Source organism: Plodia interpunctella, chromosome Z (genome assembly GCF_027563975.2).
Source record: "Plodia interpunctella isolate USDA-ARS_2022_Savannah chromosome Z, ilPloInte3.2, whole genome shotgun sequence".
Taxonomy (NCBI): domain Eukaryota; kingdom Metazoa; phylum Arthropoda; class Insecta; order Lepidoptera; family Pyralidae; genus Plodia; species Plodia interpunctella.
Window position 1 is genome coordinate 2,366,109 of NC_071324.2, and position 22,416 is coordinate 2,388,524.

General features: G+C 33.8%; 1 protein-coding gene across 3 annotated transcripts in view; it reads left to right on the top strand.

The window, feature by feature from the left end:
• Window positions 1–3,036: 3,036 nt before the first annotated feature.
• Window positions 3,037–22,416, top strand: part of Sh (Shaker) — a 243,394-nt gene continuing 224,014 nt past the window's right edge. Inside the window, exon 1 of one of the 3 annotated variants that reach the window (XM_053768571.1) lies at window positions 3,037–3,331. In XM_053768571.1, the coding sequence (XP_053624546.1) occupies window positions 3,204–3,331 (128 nt within the window). In that variant the 5' untranslated portion in view covers window positions 3,037–3,203. Of the gene's footprint in view, window positions 3,332–13,125; window positions 13,393–22,416 lie in introns of those variants that run through there. The other 2 variants (XM_053768584.2, XM_053768579.1) reach the window with 2 other exon arrangements.

The window sequence follows — 22,416 nt, forward strand, 5'->3', positions numbered from 1 at the left end:
GATTGAATTTGTCTATGTATTAATTTGGAAATCTATGTAAGCGGTACTCGGAGCGTTTCGACAATTGCGACTGCGCATCATTACAAGAAAATTGATGGATCGAAAGATCGTAATGAGAGCGCAGCCGCAGCTGTGGAGACGCTCTGAGAACTACCCATGTACAGGGTGGTTTTTTTAAAACTTTAGTCGAATTTTCAAGGCTGGCAGGTTTCATTAAACACAGACTGAGTTATCCCTAAATTAAGTTGAAAACTTGTGTGTGTTGGGAAACTCAACAAACTAAATTTTAATATAATCGCAAGCTCGAAGATCTGGGTTGTCTTGGATATTATTAGTATACTATGTTATTGTTACTGTAGGTGATATAAATAGAGTTGACATCCAAGAATTTAACTTTTTAAAAGTACTTTAACAGGCTGAATAACTTTTTTAAGGCGCCATTTCCATATCTGATATAATGTTGCTGCGGTCTTTCGTAGTTCAAAATCAGAATGTTTTAAATCTTTAATTGTACTAGGTAGATAGGGTTATCTGGCCAATCACTTGAGTCAGATTTATTTAACAGTTTTTGTTTGTCTGTCACATCACAATATATTTTATATGAAAGAAGTGAAACGAACTATTGACTGTTGTATTGTAAAATCTTCAAAGTTAGGTATGACACTAATTACCTATCAATTCCATTGGAGCGCAATAAAGGGGACTCGGTAAAGTTTCGCAGCGCCATGACAGTCGGTTTTTAACTTGTTATAACTTACTGTTAGTCCGGAAACTAGGAGACACTTTTATAAGTTTTGAAACAAAATAAAATACGCTATCTACCCCGTTAGAATTTATTATGTCGATAGCTTGGATTTCCTTGTTTTGCTATTAAGATTACTAGATGTTGCCCGGGGCTTCGCTCCCGTGGGAATTTTGAGATATAATGTAGCCTTTAGCTATCTTGGATAATGTACCTTTCTAATGGTGAAAGGATTTCAAAAATTGGCCGGATAGTTTCAGAGTTTACCCGCCTCAAACATACAAACTCACAAACGCAGTATAGATTTGACAGCCTCCACTTTTAGGTCAACACACATACGTACCAGGAATGTTGCGGATTTGTTTATAAAGACATATCATTTAAAAAGACATGCATAAAATACATTAGGATATAACTATGGATGTTTGATAATCGTACCCGCATCCGCGATTGAGGATGACCTTTACCTGTATATAGATTTTGCCATCATTCTGTATTATGAATGCGAATATTCATGCGGATGTCGCAACAAAATTTCGCTACTTACATGATACTAAATGTTGCCCGGGGCTTCGCTCCCGTGGGATTTTTGAGATAGAATATAGCCTATAGCTATCTTGGATAATTTTTAAAACTGTTCGGTGGTTATGTAGATTACCCACCTCAAACATACAAACTCACAAACACTTATCTCTTTATAATAATATGTAATATAGATTAGAATTTTTACAATTTCTTGTTTTAAAGTACTTGAAATAAAAATTCTTAACAGCTACCGCGGATCTGGAAATTTTTGCATCCGCAACAATCCTGCTACATATATTTGTATAACAAAAAATAATGTACATTTTTTGAGCGATACTTGTACTTGCCAGAAAGTTCTATACTAAACGCAGGAAATGAACTTGCTATTCGATTCAGATAGCAAGATGAGTTCATTTATATATATTCTATCATATTATTGCATAAATTTAACAATTTCCATTAACAGACCGGTTTTCTAATTAGGCTCTTGGATGGCGTATATAGATATGGCGCAGGCCTATAGATGCAAAACATATCTGGGGTACTGCTACCGCAATAATTAAATTTCTTCTCATTAAAATACAACTAAAAGAAACAAAAATAAACTGATCAAAAATAACAAACAATATTATAATTTTAAAATAATTATATTGTATTAAGATTGTAGTATAAATTAGTCATAAAAATGTTCATTAAAAGTACAACAACATAAACTTGTTATTTAAATATTTTTTATATAGTACTAAAAATGGGGATCAACTCGATAGACTCTTCTTGTATAGAAAAAGAATATCTGCAGAATTTATTTATTTGTTACAGGAAGAGCCTGAAGATGAAAATTTCCGAGAGAAAACATTTTTGTGGATTCTTAAAGCGCCTGATATTTTTAAAACGAGTGTTTAAAAAGCTATGTAGCGTATTAGCTGTATACATTGACTCTGTTTAGTTATAAGTATTCGAAACACTGCCCAAAATAGACTGATTTTTATAGTATCATGTTGTATATAGAATACTGAACAATTTGATCAAATTCATCTAATGTAGTGTTATAGTGTACTGATAAGTGTTAAGAGTGTATAATAGTGTAAATAGAAATAGAACATTGTGATATTACAAAAGACTCTATAGAGCTAAGTACATACTTGAGACTGAATTAAGAATAAGTAAAACTGTTCAAAGTGGTCTTATAATAAAAACAATTAAGTACTGCCAAGACGTGATACTTACTAGTTAAGTTCAGAACTTATAAAAACAATAACAATCAAGGCACACAAACACGAGTATAAAAAAGGACTGATAAAAACATTGCGTTTAAAGCAAAAACTAAAAAACTTATAAAAAAAGTGTAACAGTGAAGTGAAGTGAAGTGAAAAGATAGTACAAAAGAAACAAAGACTTAAAAGTGAATAAAAAAGAAACTTACAAGTGTAACAATCGGACAAACAAACAATAAAGACTTACAAGTGAACATAAACAAACAAAAAAATAAATAAAAAGACTTACAAACCATAAGAGAAAGACTTTAAACAAAAAGAAACAAACAAACAAAAAAGAACTTTAAATTAATTGACTTTAAACAAAAATGATATAGTTATAAGTGGAATGACGTCCAATCAGTGTTACAGTATCCCGACACCGCCTCCCCCACCTTTTTCGCACGGACGTCATCACAACATATACTGTGGCCGAAACGTCACAGTATATGTTGCGTGTGCGTCTGAGCGCAAACGCGATATGTGGGGGATGTGTTTCTTGTTCACTGTATTTGCGATTGTATTACTAATTGTTGGCCTGCAAGTGGGCCCGCGACTGTTGAAGCAGTCAAAAACTCGTGTTGCTAAAACTGTGCCCAAGGCGCCGATCCTTTACGCTGAAAATGGAAAGGAACCGCCGATGATAAGGAAACTGTCTCCGCCGATGAAGCCAAGGTTGCGGAATGACACTGTTTCAATCAAGGACGAGCCACAGCACCAGGTCCAAGAGCCCGTGGTTGTGCAAAGTACTACGAGTTATCCAAAAAGACAAAATAGTAACCCACGCATCGACCGACAATGGCCTGACAAGGTGAGTAACGTCTTGGTCAGTTTTATTCATTGTTAACTAACTTTTTTAAGCTGAATTTCCTATGGGAGTCTACTTTTTTAAGGATAAAAGGTGGTCTATGTTCTTTTCCGTACTTTTAACTATACGTTTGCTAAGTTTTAAGTGGCTGGATTGGAAAATTAAAAACAAATAGGTTTAATTATTTGGATCTCTTCCGTGGTTGAGACTAGTGGCAGATTTCTCAGTGTCTTGAAGCAGCTATCATGGCAAAACTCTTATTAGATATATAATATTACAAATCTTCCTGTGGAAGGAAGGGAAGCCTTGATAGCTGATAGGCAACAACATCATCCCCAAAGGGGGTCACTGCCATGTCTTAAAAAGCCACATTAAAGCGCTACAGCAAGATGGTTGGAAATAATGATGGAAAAATGCGAGAGGGTGTCTCTCTTTTAGCATCATCTAGGGACAACGATTAACAACGTCAAAGGATTTTAGAAATGAAGCGTGAGGGAGGAAGATATACTGTAAAATACCAATCCTATATAATAAATGCGAAAGTTTGCGAGGTTGTATGTGTGTGTGTATGTTAATTACTCTTTCACGCCAATAATCGACTGGACGGAATGGTATTTTGAACACATAGGGTACTTTTATACCGACCTTATCCCTTTTGTCATTTTTTTAAAAATTAATTTCACTTGTTTCAGGTAAGTCTATTCTCTCTGTCTCTCATCAATCAAGCATCATATTCACCGTAAAGGTAAGTGTTACGTATAAGTAATTAAATCTGAGGTTAACTACAATTGTTCCAGATTAAAAAAGATCGCTATTTCTTACAGAATTATGGAAGTTAAATATATGTTTAAAATTATCAGGTCATATTTTTATGAAATAATAGTATCTGCTTGTATTTCGGTGTCCAATTTGATATGATTGGAATATTTTTCTATAATACATTATATAATTACAACATTTTAGACTCTCTTGCAAGCAATATATATGTAATTGTCAAATTCATTCAAGTTGAAGTTAAATAACTTAGAAGTATTTTACAAGTTTTTTATAAAATAAAAATATATTTTTTTGGCTCAAAATAAATGTGGCATTATTTTAAATTTAAATGCATTGCATAACGATCAATATAGGTACTGTTACAGGTAAAAATTTAAAAAAAAATCTTATTGTCATATTAATTTTGTGGTCCATTGACCACAAAATTAATCATTAAATTATGTGTTAAAATCAAATGATTTTAACACATTTTGATGGGGTAAATTTTAATTGTACCTATATTCCACTAGAATATGTACATTATGAAAACAAGTAGAAAATGTTCATGTGGCAAAAAAATTACAATTTTGTCGACCAGTGTTATCGACAACTGAACTATGGAAAACGAAAGCCTTTATGCCAGCTCCACACTGTCGCCGAATTCGGACACATGGCGACGCGAATGCGTGAACATTGCGTAGTTAGTAAGAGTACTTTTATTTACCGCAATGAAAAACCTGTAGTGTATAACGATTCGGCCAAAGTTTGGCAAACTGTTCGACGATAGTGTGGAGCCGGCATTAAATTAGAAAAATATATATGTAAAATTGTATGGGATAATTTTTTTATCAACACACTCTATTTCATTTTGGAGATCTGAGTAGTTTAAAAATTTAACGCGATATATATAAAACAATCTAGCGATAGGTTTCAGCTATGTAGATTTATAGCTAAATTTTTCGAACGCTCAGCGAAGGAAAAAGAATTACACAAATGGAGATGAGTATTACACAAGTATCTTGTGTAATAATCATTATATTCCATAACATTCGTTCATGTCTTAGCTTTTTCTCGAAAATCTCCGGATATAATCGAATCGAGAGTCATATTTTAAACTAAAAATACGGTAAACCGACAGTAATTGGACACTGCTAACAGCGACATCTAAACTTATGGTACATAATCTTTTGTCTATGATACTATAATAGCAGACGGTAAAAAAATAATGCAACTATTTTATTAGATTGATTATCCAACGACTGTCTGTATATCTGTATAATGTCTTCTAGGCTTGTTCATACACACCGGCGCTATAGTGTTTTCCAATTAACCTGCTGTAAACTGCATAAATCTTTCAGTATGCGCTCGCGAAAGAACAGGTCGAATATCAAATATAGAGATCACATAATTCTAACTTCTGAAATGGCAAGTGACGGAGCTTAAACAAAAGAGTTAACATACTGTGCTACATGAATGGAAACACAGTCAAGAAAAGAATACTAGCAATTATATATGCGAAAGTTAATTTCCTGAAAACTAGTGCTGACCTCGAGGAAAAATCATTGAGTCAGAAAAACCATTCAATGACGGTACTAACGGAGTCGGTTCTAGTACCATTAATGGATGGTACTAGATTACGCGGGTATATACCTGGCTAGTAGTAGGTATTACTGCGACTTGAATATTATGATATATAGTTGTTTTTAACCCACGTTCTTCTGAGAGGACCTTCGAAGGAGATAGTGTATATATTTCACCATAAATCTATATTATACATACATATATAATATTTTAGTACGTTTGAAAAATAAGTACTATTTAAGCTTAAAATCAAAAGCTTTTTTTTGATCGATCGAAGAGTCGTTATAAAAATAGCAATTTCAAATAATTTAACATTTTTCTTATTTAATTAAACAGGTTATTTCAGAGAACGTCGGCTTAACAAAAACTAGTCTTTTCGTGGGCTCAATTTATATTTGTCAAGAAATGTTTAATGTCAGCGCAATAGTAGTGTTTTATGCATTTAGCTAAAGCGAATTCATATAGCACTGCTATGGGAATAGTGTATTAAATATATACCGACTTTGTTAAGTTTATTTTGAGTCCAATAAGACCATGGTTTATATTTAGGTTCAGGGTATGTTTTTTCTGCACGGTTTTTTTGTTCAATATGCGGTCAAGGCCAGAAGAAGAAGTGAATATGATTTGCCAAGTGTGAGGGATGTGATGTGATGTGACTTTCGAGTTTTCGACGGAATCGCAAAGCCAAGTACAATATAACCAAAAATTATTGCAGTTGAAAAATCAATCGATATCCATGCTATTATGAGATTAAAAAGTTTTTGACATTAATTTCTTTGGACATCATCTCTATATAATCTTACAAATTTGTGTAGCGAAAAAAAACATACCGTGTATGCTAAGTATAAACTAGCTTGGGGCCCTCGTTCGCACAGGCGCATATTCAACGCGCGTTAAAAATGCGTCGGATTGGAATATTAGTAGAATGTATGTAAAAAATGTGCGATAAAACGGAAACCATGTTTTATCGTACATTTTTTATCGCATTTGTAACGCTGCGTTGCTGTAGCTTAATTGTTGAATATCATATATGTTAAAAGTGATAAAAATAAGAATGTTTTCGAGTTTTTATACGCCTGTACGAGCGGAGCTTAATATGTTTTGTCGTAAGTAGTGGTCAGGCGAACGACTACAATCTTGGTAAGTTTAGTTTTTAATATCTTTATTTAAAATTCAAATAGGTAATGTTTCTTTTGACATTTATCAATGCATTTTATCTCTAATGGTGTAATTTCATGTGTGTTTATTGTAGGAATTATTATAGCAATTTATAATGGTTCGATCTAATCTTTTACATATATTGTTAAATGTCACGGCGAAATTATACTTGTCTATAAGTAAATATGATAGTAGAGAAAATATCAACTAATTGTACTGTAAAAACCTACAAGCTTCGATTTGAATCATTTTCTCTCACGAAAAGACAGTCATCCGTATATTAAATTATATACGATTAAACTAACACTTGTAAATTAAAAATATCTAACGATAATCCACTAGGCACGGTCACAGAGGCATCATCACCAAGCTGAAATTCGCTGTGCGAGAAAGCTATCCGCGCGATGTTCACCTTTGTCTCCCTCAGCCGTTTTCTGAGCTCTCTGTACAACCTCAGTGCCTACCTGTCCCAAGAACCAAAAGACTTGACTCCAAAAGCCACAAATTCGTATTGGGAACCGAGGCAACTATATTTTTGGGTCATTAATCGGCATCTGCCGCCATTCCTGTCTGGCTGCTCGTTCCAGGGAGGTAGGACGCCAGGGCCATGGTATCCCCACAAGACTAAGTGACGTCCCAAACTAACGCACGTCCCATCCATGTTATCAATGACATCCCATCTGGGCATTTTTTTTCAAATGACATGAGATGGAACGCCCTCACAATGAACATACGTACCTATGACCTGGTAGAGATGGTAATTTTTAAATGTAGTCAGGCTCTCGGTTAGAACCAATGTTTTGGCGTCAGTCTATATTAGACAACCCACTGGACGTTGTTTACATTCAACACTACACAACAATATCATGTCAAATTTTCGTGCCATATAAATCAAAGTGATATTAAGTATAATACCCTACGTCCACGAAAATCCATCTTAGAAATCCGTTGATAGATCTTTTTACAATTTTAAGTCTTTATTAATCCATGATTTAGAATTTTTTGATTTTTTTTAAGAACTAAACTTTTGTCTAAAGATCCAATGGGTGACAAGCAATCTCCTTTACCAAACACTTCATACTTAGGGATTCATTCGAAAAAAAATACAAAAACATTTTTGGCCCTACTTTAGCCAATCACTCGCGGACCCTTTTTATTTTATTAACTTACGTCGATTAAAACTTACGTTGAAAAAAAATTGATTCCGGGTTGAATTCAATCAAATAGCTGCAACTGTTCGATTGAAAATCACCCTCAGCCAATCACGCTGCTTAGCTCTTGGACTTACTAAATTTAAATTCTGTAAACTCTATATTTTATGGCACATTGTTGTTTTGGTGCAATATTGGACGCGATAGCATGCAATACGACATCAGAATGATGTAACATACTATATGGATTTCACACGTTCGAAGGATATTTTCAAGTTAGTTCTCTGTCATGGAAATAGATCAATATATATTTTTAATATCCCAACATTGATTGATAGCTAAAAACTTTGTCAAAAGCGTTTAATTGGTTTAGTTGTTATAGAAACTGATAAAATGAGAAACTTGAAAAATAGAAATAATTATTACTATATAAATGAATTTATTTATTGAAATAAGCTTTATCGCATGATATTTATAATTAGTAAAGTATAATAGGCGGACTTAAAAGGATATCCAAAGGTCTAGAGTATTGACAATCATCTAATTATATGAAATCTTTTGCTGTTTCATTTGTCCCGGAAAAACAAGTTATCAATATTAGCGTGGACTGACTAATAATAGATTTAATTATTGTCGTATTTTTTTCGTTCTTAATATAATGCCTCCATTATTAATATAATAATCGCAGCGGAAAATATATAACGTTTTGAGGAATATCAAAGCTTAATACCTTTTTATAGAATTAATTGGGTACCTATGTTACAAAAGAAAAAAACATACACGCATCTAAGTATCCATTGAATTTTGAAAACAACAAAATTTCTTTATTTGTATTATTTTTCCGAAAGATTACTTGGAAGAAATTGTTTACAGCGTTAAGGCCGCCTTTTGTGCAGAGCATTTAATTCATTATGTCGTGCCAATGTCTGATAATACGTAGGACATAAATATACGAATTATACTTCATTGAATTTTTATTTTATTTGTGTGGAAGATTGTATGTCAAACAGACATAGGAAAATAATATAATTTACTAATCACTATATAAGTATAAAACAAAGTCGCTTCCCGATATCTGTCTATCTTTTCGTACGCTTATATCTTGAAAACTACGCGACGGATTTTAATGTGGTTTTGTAAATAGATATGTGGATATACCTGAAGAAGGTTTAGGCGTTATAATTTATTATGGTTTTATTCGAGCGAAGCCGGTTATAAATAAATAAAGCTACTTATAAATTTTTCATGGTGAAAACAACGGAAAGCGTTTTAAGCGAAATTACATGCTGTAATGTTCTATTAATGTTAAAAGCATTATCTAACTGTAGTAACACACTTTAGGTAATATAGAGAATGTCCCTCATTCCTCAATTATGTACGCATTTTTTGCTAAGGTGAAGCTAAGTAACTCGCTTGGCGCGCCTCCAAAGTAACAGATGATTTAAATAAATTCATGAATAAATAAGATGAAAACTGTGCTAATGTGAATCGAGATTAAAAATATTAGGTTTTCTCTGTCATTTTTGAGTGTTCCAAGTTGTATTCGGGGCTGTAACCCCGCGAAACATAACATATATATATATATATATGTAATGGTTAAGACCTCACCCGCCACTAGATGGCGGTAGTTGTAAAAGTCATGGCAAATGCAGTGTTAGCTATAACACACTCGATATGATGATGGGATTCGATCGGGCGGCATGTTTTGTAAAGAGCCATTTTAAAGCTGAACTATGGTAAGTCACCCGAACCATCCACTAGGTTACGCATTCATATTGCAAACTAAATATTTTACGTGTTAATTTGTTGACATCGTAGGTCAAGCGAAAACATTACGCTAATATCCTATTAGGCAGTGTAAACTGGCGTAATGCCAGCCAAGTGGGGTGTTTACGAGTAGCTGTAGTTAAGGTGCTCTGTATCTGCACACTAGCGCCACCGCCACATTTTTTTATATAGCTATAGGTACCTACTTTATTTCTTAGCAAAAAAAATAATCTTTACAAATTATACCACACTAGATGAAGCATTTTATCAAAATGAGTTTTCCGTTACACAATAGTAGAAACTTATTTTAAAAATAATATTATATAAATATATATATTATATTATTTTGCCTGCGTGATTTTCCGCAGTGAATTATTTAGACTCTTTTACTAATCTGGTTTCTAAATACAAACTTTGAACCCCCTTTTTGTCCCCTTAGAGGATGAATAATTTTGAAAAATCATTTCTTAGTGCACCCCTAGACCACATAAGGAACCTACGTGTTAAATATGAAGTTTTTAGATCCAGAAGTTTGGTATACGTCAATCAGTCTTTTTTTATAATTCTTTAGATATAAACTTTTTTAGATAATGTATAAATCTAATAATCGAGTCAATAAGATATATGACATTTATTGAATCTTAATTGTATGGAATAATATGATCGGTCGCTGGTAACTCCCAAAATTATCGTATACCATAAAATTTGAGACATCAAGCGTTTGTTAGCATGTGTACGTAGTTAAACGAACGTATTAAAATATTATTACCTAGCTGTCCATCCCGACTTCAAGACATTTTAGGTATTTGCATTGAAAATACACAGAAAAGCACAGCTACTTACCTACCTACTCGTGTAGTACCCGTAGTTTAGCATGGTAACTGGTCAAAGACTGTTTACATACGATACTAAGCTTTGGTAAAACTAGTACAGCTAAGGTGAAGTTAGTACGGACAGTATGGAATAATTCGAGCCATATAAATTTTCGATATTACACAATTTCTTATGCAAACAAAATTATTATAGAATTGCACAAATATAACAATAAATCTTAGGATTTTTCATTGAATGCTAGGCATTTTCGCAAGATTTTTGATACGCTTCGTTACTGGCGGAGGTATTATAACTCTTATTCTTGCAATAAGCGATATCCGTATCATAGGGGGTGAAACTTTATATGAAAATCATGTATAGGTATGCTTTCGCGGAGAATTTCACGCCGTATGTATTCTACCGAAAAATTCAATCAATTAATTTCAATTTACATAATGAATACCAATATTTTATCGCAAATAAAATGTGTGAAGTACCTCTTTATGGAATCACAGTGATGCGTATCAATTTAATTAAATTAATGTCGTATTCTCTTTTTGCATTTACTGTTCCGTTTCCTGATGCGTTTTTACAATTCAAATTCATATTTAAATATGATTTATTGTTTTCCCCAACCTAATATACCTACTGACAGACGTTGTATTTTATTATAACTATAACTATATATATATATATATATATATATATATATATATATATATATATATATATATATATATATATATATATATATATACCCATATTTTATAAACTACAATTACAATCTCTCTGCCTGCCTAATTCAGTCGCAATTCGTATCGCAATCAAACCTATACTTCATTTTAGTTAGACCATCTGCTATATACAAGGATAAAAACCGCTTCCAATTCCGTCCAGTAGTTTTTACGTAATGCGCGCACAAACATACAGATAGACAAAAATTTAAGAAAACATTGATTTGACTTATTTTAATCGCATAAACTCCCTCATAATTATTTTTCTTTAATATCTCCTAAGTACAGACATGCCCACTTACAGTTTTGTTAAATTATATATTAGATGTTGCCCGGGGCTTCGCTTCCGTAGGAATTTTGAGATAAAATATAGCCTACAGCAATATTGAATAATGTACCTTTCTAATGCTGAAAGAATTTTTGAAATCGGTTCGATAGTTTTGGATTACCAAACATACAAACTCACAAACGCTTACCTCTTTATAATAATAGTATAGATAGATTATGTATTCGGCCAAACCGACAAAGCGTTTAATAGGTCATGGTTGAATTAACAGAATGTGCACCAATGAATTGTTAATTTGACTGCATAGGACCGGAAAATGTTGTAGACCATTTACGCCGTGTTTGTTTAGGTACTTAATTAAAAAAAGGTAACCAATATTGACTGTCTTCTCATTGTAATATTCACCTAGAAGATCTTAGGCTAAAGCTAGATTTACTTGGTATAATTGGGCTAGTCCTAGGTACGGCCAATTGCTGGTGGTTACACTTAGGTGTGACCGGGTAATGTAGGTTAGAATCTTTTGAAATTGCACCATTTCTAATCTTTTTGTTCGTAAATTTATTATTTTTTCGAATTTAAGAAAGTACTACTTCTCACTCTCCTACGACGAAAGTACTACCCTAGTGCCCTAGTGTTCAGTGAGAGGCTCTTTAATTTCCTGGTTGAGGCCGTACAATACAACGTTATTGAAAAGCGCACGCTGACATGTACAGTTAGCACGAGCTTTTGCGAGACCGTAAACATATCGACAACGTCAAAATATTATACGTTCCGAAATTTAAGGCAAATAAAGCGTATATTATTTATTTATATGAACAACATCGAAATTTTCAATAAAAATAATTTTCCGTATATAACAAAGGCGCTGTTAATTTTCCATAACAATTTTATTGATTAGATGCCCAATAAATTGGTGACAATACCACTGCATACGCAAACGTTTTATTTGGAACAAACCTTAGTATAATTACACCCAAAATAGTTTAAGTAAGCATAATAAATATAAACTGGGGCGCACTAAAACAGTCCGTTTACACCACATTGACTGCGACATTGACCTAACAACTAGGTACTTGGATTATTTTAATTTACCAGAAAAAAGCCAAATTGAAACACATGTGCGAGCACAGGTGGCATGTCTCCATATGGGACACGAGACGGACACAAAGCTTCAAGATTACGTTTGCTTCAACACTTATTATTAGCAAATTGCCTGTTCGTCTGTTTAGGAGCTTAGGTGCCATAAGAACATGCCATAGACAGACATATAAAACTCTTAAACACCTCTGGTAATAGTGCCCCAAATCCAATAAGAGGCAACAATTGAATAATGAACGTCGCCAACCACCGCGAAAATAGTAAATTTATGGTATTTCTTGAGTCTATCGCTATTCTAATTTCAATGCGTACGCGCGTTTAATTGACTGCTCACGCTTAATGCTCATAAAGCCGAGGGCCCTGTGCGTAATTACGCATATTAAAAAAACGCGTCTAGTTTAAAAATAAAAATAGCGTGAGCAGACGAACAGCGAGACGCGACGGGCGCATTTCGTCTGAAAATATTCTGTGAAAACGGCGTAAGCGCGCGGTCCCGTCGCCCGTTGAAAATACCGACCGCGTATATGGAAACAATGAGCGTCATGTGCGTGATACGTAACCGTTAAAATGTGACTGTATTATGTAGTATCCTGTGCCAGTGTCCGTGCGCCTGATAGCCGTTTTAATGTTCGCGGGAGGGGGCGCTGGATTCCAGAAACAGTCCAAGCCGCCTTGGGAGAATCAGACCGCAAATACTACAACGGAAAATACCCTTAACTGGTAAGCAGACTGGTGACACAATCATACTCACCATAATTGTACTATTTATATGTGTATTCCTTTTAATATAATATCATAAATGCTTAACCAATGAAATGATGTTTACAAAATTGAAGTAATAGTGAATATTTTGTATATCGTCGAGTGTCATTTTCTCATTAGAGCTAAATTTGATACGCTTGCGCACATTGCATTTCAATCTTTAATGTGCTAATATTAAAATTGAAAATTAAACAGCGAGATGACGTTCAGCTGTGCGTTGATTTATATACGCGCCGACTGTTTTACGAAAGTACTCGTATGTTGAGAATTTCCTTTACCCGACCAGAATTTTGTTAGGATTTCTCAAAACTATATAATACGACTGTACCATGAAACCTATATAAATAATCTACTGTAAACAGAGATTGGTTGTCATTGAGAACACAATATGAGCGAGGACGCTCATTTTGTGTTCTCAATGACAATAATAATATTTAGGTTATGCTGAATGCTGATACATATTTAAACTTGTAAAAAGCTGAAATCTGAACAGACAGAGATAGCATCATAGATAAAAGAAAAAAAATATTTTATCTATGGATAGCATGTTTGTTATATAATCAAATATACCTGAATAATTAACTTTTAATAGATTAGCTTTTGCCTGCGGCTTCGCAACAGAACAGTTATTTTCCGAGACCAAATTTTAATGTATATTTATGTCGTTCCCCATACTTAAAAATGAGAAATTTCAAGAAGATTGTTTGAGCTAAAGCGTAAAGCTTGAAGAGGTTACAAACTAACAAACTTTGTCTCGCATTTAAAATATTATTTGGGATAGAATCAATAGTAATTGAAAATATTATTTATTGTGTCTGCATAATATAAAATAAAAAAAAAAAGAATGTCTAATATTATAAATTAAATAATATTCACCAAAGCTACAAAGTACTATATTTTTATGATGAATGTATTTACACGTTCAGATTACAAATTACTAGGACCAATATTTTTGTGTGATAGCCAATCAAGTTATCGTTGGTCGTCTCGGATTTTTTCAAAACGCGAACACTGCTTCGAGACTTCTTAGTCGAAAATCACACCTCTTGCGAAGACGAGCAGTGATAAAACGTGATTTTTCCGCCCGGCTTCGCTCGAGTATAGGTAAAACCATAATAAATCTTTCTCAGAAATCATCCTACCTATATTATCTATATAATAAGATTTAATACAAAATAATTGAAGTTCAGGATTCGAACCATCAACAGTAATAACGTGAATTCAATGGTGTTTACCGCTGAGCTTATCATATGAGTTTAGCAGCTTTTGTTTTTGCTGAGTTTATCATATCTTTGTTCGTTATTTCTTTTCACCCTCATTTAACTAACCTGAAGGTCAAATTGTAAGAAATCCTGATGCACGGGTTTCATTATTTTTGTTTCATAGCATTTATGCCAATTTTCAAGTAGATAGATATTATACAAACTTTAACCCCAATTTTTACCCCTTTATGGGTCGAATTTTGAAAACTCCTTTCTTATCTGAGCACTACGTAATAACCTAAAGCTACTGCCCAAATTTCGCGTTTATAGCTTCCATGGTTTAGGTTGGGCGTTGATTAGTAAAAAACGCTTGTTCTTTTATATATATATATATATATAGATTATAATGAAAATATTAGAAGCTCAATGTCAGATTGGCAATCACTATTGTCAGTAAATAAAATAAAAGTTTCTATTTGACTGAAAAGTAATAACTTACATCCGGAAGTTTGGTTTTATTGGATTTACACAGCTAACTTCGATGTCTATCCATCAGATTTTAATTAAAATTCGCTTCGTGCGAATGCTTTTTGGTATTTAATTTCTAGTAGTTTGTAGCTTTAATGGTAGTATATGTGAAGGCCTGGTTTCTGAAAAAAATATTTGATTTTGATTCAAATATGATTGAATTGGCAATTGTTGTGTGGTTTCGTCCTGGAATAGGACTAGGATATTTTCCTACCATGGAAGTCGTACGAGCCATTGAAAATGCTATTATTGCCTATCAGCCATGTCCTATAATCTAGGACATGGCTGATAGGCAATAATAGCATTTTCGAAGAGCATTGCCTTGTGACTGATATAATATACAGTATTCGAAGAAACTTGACTCAGAGATAGACTAGACTTTAAAAAAGGATTAATAATACTTCTATTTAACAAAAATTGATAAGTCAGATTTATTAATAATTTTACCCTGAATTGCAGCTTCACCTAGGCTTAGCCAAGACCTAGGCTTTCTTTCTTGGTCTAGGGATAGAAAAAAAAAACCTACTGAAGTTTAAAAATAACAATTCAGGCCACCCTTAATTATCTTTGTCCCCTATTCCGCTTCAGCTTTGTCACCCCCCAATGTCGCAGTGTTTAGCATAAAGTCAGTGGCATCGTTGGAGTGTACCTATCTTGATGGTAGGTACACTGCAGTAAAGTGCAGTATAGCCAGCTGCTGTGTGACCTTATTCCAAATTCGATTTTTTTTTCATTCAACTAAGGATGAAATACGAAATGTATTTATTGACGTCAAAAAAATACACAAATTTAAACCGACTTCCAAAGCGGTGCAACAAACTTCACCACAGGCTTTTCTCCAAGAACACCAATTAACAAATATATATATACAGGATGGTTTTTTAATCCCATTGGGCCGCCATAGAAACTATCTTTCGTAACCAGATGCGACGGAATACTATCCTTGTTCTTTTGTGAGGACCAATTGTGAGGACGGACTAATTCTTGAACATTCGGATTCCATCACGTCATTTAAAATATGCATCGCAGCAGGTTTTGATGACGATATAAGAATTTTTCACGGCGGGTGTTTGATGTAAACAAATTAAAAATATTTCAATAGCACGGAAAATATACATTTTCGCACAAAAATTAGTAAAAAAATACATATTATAAAGTATTATATATTATTTTATTGACATATTTTAATACGAATCGCAATACTGTTGTCGTTTATGTGATTTCTGCAAGTAAAATCAAAAATTTATCCTCAAATTAGAAACCAAATTATACATAAGATATAAATGAACTAATAAGTAAGTGTGTGTGTAAGGAACATTGTAGTAATAAAGAGAGTGCTACTGAGTAACAAGACGATACATTTTGCAAATGACGGTATTAATCGTGAGTACATGTAGCTACCTACATTTAGGTGACTCGGCAACGCTCTGCTGAAGGCTACTAACATAATACACTTATGTCTGACCGAATATTCAACTTAGGTTTCAACCTTAAAATCAGTCTTGATTATGGTCAATAAATTCAGCCGATACGTTCAACCGGTCGATACTAATATTGTTTTACATCATAACTCGTATCTCTAGGGTGAAAATAAAAAATAGTTTTTGTTGGTAATAAAATTTTGTCACTAACCGATGAATTTCGATTTCGGCCGAAAATAGCGATACCAGTTTTTTTGCAATTTTTAATCTACATACACAAACATTTCCTCATAACACAAGTAAAAATATGATTTGTCTATTTTATTTTCGTGTTCCAAAAACTACACAAAAAAACAGTACCTAGGTACCTACATCATATATTCTTTCTCTCGTTTGAGACTTTTCCTGGTTACTACGAGTATTTCCACCATAAAAAGTACCTTCCTAATTTTGTCCAGATCGTGTTGTCAGACCATTGCACGCATGTCATCCTTGACGATATCAAGCCTGCACTTGTTGTGTCTGCCCCTTCTGCCAGTATTGTCAGGACTGACAAATAAAAAATACACTAATTATTTATTCTTTGAGTGATTAAAATAGATCAGAGTCACAGGGTGAATTACACAAGCGTTTGAATGCGGCGTATAGTGATTAGTGTCGACATTTTTTTTAAATAATCATTTTTTAAAATTAAACATTTATAAAGTTAACATTGTACCTGCCAGTACTTTAATTATTTATAAAATATGATAATTAAATTGATTACTGTGTATGGTACAATTTAATAAACACTAATGACAGCCCGCGGCGGTGTTCAAAACGCTCGTGATTTCTCGCCACAGCGCGCGGTCGGTAAAACACACCATTCCAAGTAAATATTTTCAAAAAATAAATTAAGTTTACATTTAATATTTTTTAATTCAATTAATATACCTACATCTCGCATCTCACGCCATGCTGCACTGAATGACGCCATCCCACGTAGCGGCGACTGCTTGTAAGGCTGGTGCGGCTGCTTTGCCGGCAGAGTCCGGCAAAAGGCGTAAGTAAATATGCATATTTGGGTGAGCCATATATATTTGCGCCTTTTGCAGTAGATACCCTGGGACCTTGGGGTGCGGATGCAAAAACTCTGTACAAAGAAATTTCCACACGCCTGGTCGATGTCTCTGGGGACCCAAGGGCTGGTGACTATTTTGGCCAACAAAGAGGAAATGTCGCCAGCCTTCTGGGAACTTTACCGCACGACGACGGCTATTTAGTATCAATTTTTTATTTAAATTTATTTAGTATTTATAATTTAGTTTTAATGTTTAATTTCAACATAGTACTTTATGTTGTAAATATATTATTATTATTATTAAACAATTTCTTCATTTAATATATGCTCGATATGAGAGACGCGAATGCAATACCAACAATGTATTTGCAGCCTTTCCGATGCAAGTTAACAATAAGGCTACAAGATCGCTCGAATGCATACAGGTTGATTCTGCTTAAGATCGCGCAAGATCTCGCAGATTTACTGAATAAATAATACCTACGAGTATGAACTTCGGAGCGAAAAATTCGTCGACTGACTCCACTATAAAAAAGAATTACGCGGTGTTCGAACGAATTGCTTGCTTTGTCACTATCTTAATAAAGTAAAAATTTGCTGAGCTATTTTTTATTGATTACCTATTCGTTAGTTCGACAATTTTTTAAAAGTATAGAACTTCATGTCTGGTCTTAGTCTTCATGTCTACATAAAAAAGGGTAAAAAAGACACTCAACAACGGAATAAAATAAAAAATATAATTAGGTAGGTACTTCATCCGTCAACTGGTCCGTGGGTTCAGTTTTAGCGGGATCAGTCGACGGAATAGTCCGCCGTGGTAAGGAGGTTAGAGACGTGAATCGAGTATTGTGTTCTCTCCTATGTTATGTGAAATCTATTGGAAAAAGTAAACGAATGTATACGATAAAAATAATACGATACCTTTTAAATTGTCGATGGTACTACAAAACAGAGCAATTTGTGAACAGGTATTCGAAATAATACTAACATAACGATGCTCAAGATGTTTGTTTGTTCGAGGATCAAGTATTTATAAGTGCTTCTTATCAGATCAAATACTTGCCGACTTAAAATTATTATTAGATTGGATAACTTGACTTGAGACGTTTCTTTCTAACGTAATCAAGATACTCGACATAAAATGGCGCGAAATCTCAGAAATTAATAGGTAACAACACGATGTGAATAAATAAATTAGTTAAACTAATTAAGTACACGGAAGCTCAGCCCGATTTCTCTTTATTGTTAAGCGGTGATGGTTCAGTTGTTAAGACGCCTTCCTGTGATTGTTATTCCATATGAGTTTGTACATTCAACAGCACATCAACCTACCCAAATTCATTGCAAACTCGCCGTTTACCGTGCCATAGAGGTTCATGCAGGGTTTAATATGTAATATGGATTTAATAAGTACTTCGTTGTACGGAGTACCTACTAATCTCATTATTGACTATACATCAATCTCCGTCATATAATATATTATACCTATGATAGTTTTTATTGACCACGACTTACTCTCAATGACGGAAAATATCGTAGGGAAATTTTAAATCTACATAATGGACATACATAATGCTGTGTGCAAAATGGTGAATGCGATTTGCTAACCACTCCGTTAATTATGCGAAGAAATTTGTTATCTGTTGCATGGAATATACCACGATTCTCAGCTATATTAACTTCATGACTTGAATAAGGAGGAACTCCATGTCTTTGAACATGAAATATTATCCCGTTTACACGTCTTCGGCATCTATAATCTGTACACAGTTTTTACAGTGGAACTTTGAAAGACTAAGAATTCCATAAAAATCATAAATTTATACAACATAAGCCAACAGATTTCTGTTGGCAATCGTGTAAAAATAAATCTTTTGCTGGAACCGGTTAACTTGTCAATATTGCAAATCACATAATTTTAACTAGATTTGTAATTTCACCCCAGCTTGCATGCAACGTCCCATGGCTCGGTCGTTGCATGTCCCAATGGACATAAAGGCCATTGACCTCACGTCTAACTTCCAACTTCGTTTACAGCCGTCAGAGCCATGATATTGAACTATTGAAGTTTTAAAGTTTAATTTGTTGTGGTACAACTGGCAACAGAATGCTAGTAGTTTGTAGTTTTTCGAGATAAATATAAGTAGATAATATTAGTATATAAAAGTCGCGAAAAGCGTATATAAACTGAACAAAAGCTTTTACTGAGTATTTAATTTCGAGTCAAGACATTCTGATTGTACAATACTTTCCATTGTTCAGATTATAATTAAGTTTATTACTTTGTCTAGTTTTATATTAGCTAAGACCAGTTTATTGCGTTTTGTTCTTAATATTGATTCTTGTTCTTATTTTTGATAAAGAAATCTATTTCTCTCTTCTGAACAATTTTCCGGTTTTTTTTCTCAGCCATTGAGGGTCGGAGCCCAATGTCCGCTTTCCTAATCTTGCATCGTCACTTCGCACGGTTTTTGTTTTTTTTTTTTTTTACTAGATCTATCTCTTCATAGTCGTATTTCCTCATGGCTGAGGACCGCGCCGTGATCATTACGTGGAATGAAACATACATAACAATTTTCTTAACACTATTAATGCAGTGGTTTGCCATTGCCTTCTCCATTTCACACACAAGTTAATAATCAATCAGTGTGCATAATTTCTCACGATGTTTTCCTTCATCGAAAGAAAGTGGTCTATGAAGGAGAAAATGGTCTTTCCACGGGTGGGCGTCTTAACCAATACACAACTCGCTTGAAGCACATACAATCTACACGTGTATTAGGAAGTGTGAAGAGTGGAAACTAAGAAAGCCTATATAAACTATTTTTAGCTAACTGCATTTATTATTGAAAGCGTGTTTACGCGGGAAAGGTTATCTAGTTTCCTTTTTCAGGGCAGGTTAATTGCCAATATCGTCCGTTAGACTGAAATGTGAAGCGAAACTGTACATTATAAACTTGAGAGCATCATAGTTAAAATAAATATATCGTGATAATGTGGATATAGGACACACTAAAATCACTCAGTATTATTATACCTGCATGCGGTCAGCCGTTAAGAATTTTTCCTTTAGTTTTTTTAAACAACTACGTAGGTAACCAAGCTTATGGTCCACCTGATGCGAAGTGGTTACCGCGCGTTGCCGACCCTGGATCAATTTTGTCACGCTCTTTTGAGGACTCCATGTCGTAGTTTCCAGGGTCAACCAAGACAGAGATGGCTTATTCAATTCCATTAGCCCAATTTGGTACACGAGTCGAATGAAAACTAATCTGGGCTTTTAGATAAAGTCACTATTTGAAATCGATTCGAAATCGAAAATTGGCTAATTGTTTTCGTTTTCTCTGAATTGATAGCGAACTTGATACCGTTTCGCTAAGAAGGGATTAAGTATCTTTGTCTAAGCCCCTTGAATAGAAAACAAAGTAGGTACTTGTTATGAAATCAAATACAATCATTTATTCAGAAATTAAACCTTAACAAGCACTTGTTCACGTCAAATTTTATTATATTATATAGTAATTTCTCAATAAGCTACAATTCGAATCGAGAATATCGAGAAGTTTCCACCCACTTTAGATCCACTCCACTCTAGTACCTATTTATCGATACTATTATTATAAAGCGTTTGTGAGTTCATGAGTTTCAAAGTTTGAGGTGGGTAAACTCTAAAACTACCGAACCGATTTCAAAAATTCTTTCACCATTAGAAAGGTATATTATCCAAGATTGCTATAGGCTTTATTTTATCGGGAGCAAAATCTAATTTAATAGATTTAAAAACATAATTAACAACAATCACGATGCCAAAGTTTAAGATTTTGGGTGCTAGTGGGAGGCAGATGTTGGTGCTTTAATCAAGCAAACTCTATGAATATCTACGATGAATTTCAGGCATAGATTTTGGTACACAAATACAATACTGCCAGAAATTGCATATAGTGCAACCGCCGTCATGTAATATTAAGTAGATACGTCTAGGATTTGATAAGGGATTTGCACTGAAATTAGGGACGAAATAGTATGTGAATGTACTGTCGATTTTTCATCTAATGAGGTTTATATTTTATCTTATTTATTGGAATCGTAATTGATTACCTACAATACTGCATTCGGTACAATTAGATTGGGTTGTGAGGTTTTTAAAGTGTATCATGCACTATTTTAAGACAATGCAAAGGAGTAAACAAAGGGATAAATCACAATTTACATAATTATATCTGTATTCGCTGACAGCAAACGCGGCTTTGTGTCCGGGAAGAGTAGGTTATATAGTGTAACTTTTAATCTGATTTCACACACTGTGGCCGTATTCTGTCGTGAGTACATTAAATGGATTCAGTTCCCATATAGGTACTTAGATATTACAATGCATTTACGCCCTAGGGAGTTTAGAAGCGGAATGATGCGTTGTGTCGGATAAAAACATTTTTGTTGGGTTTTATAGATGATAAGAAAATGTCATTTGCATGTTCTTGTGTATTATGATTGTTTTTCAGTCCGATAGTCAGATAGTCAGTTTTATGTTCTAAAGCTTTATAGTGGAGTTTGAATTTCGAATGTTAGTAGCTGTGGACGGAATCGGAAATGCTCTGATGAGAGAGAGAGAGTTTATAATATATGAGAATTATTTTTACAAGCACTGTGTGAAACCACTTTGAAACTGATATTTGTTTTGGATGAATTTTGATCGTAATATCGTTTCAATCGAATGGCGTGTCGTGTCTTGGATACAGTCATAAAGTAAGGAAACATTTAGATGAAAGTTACC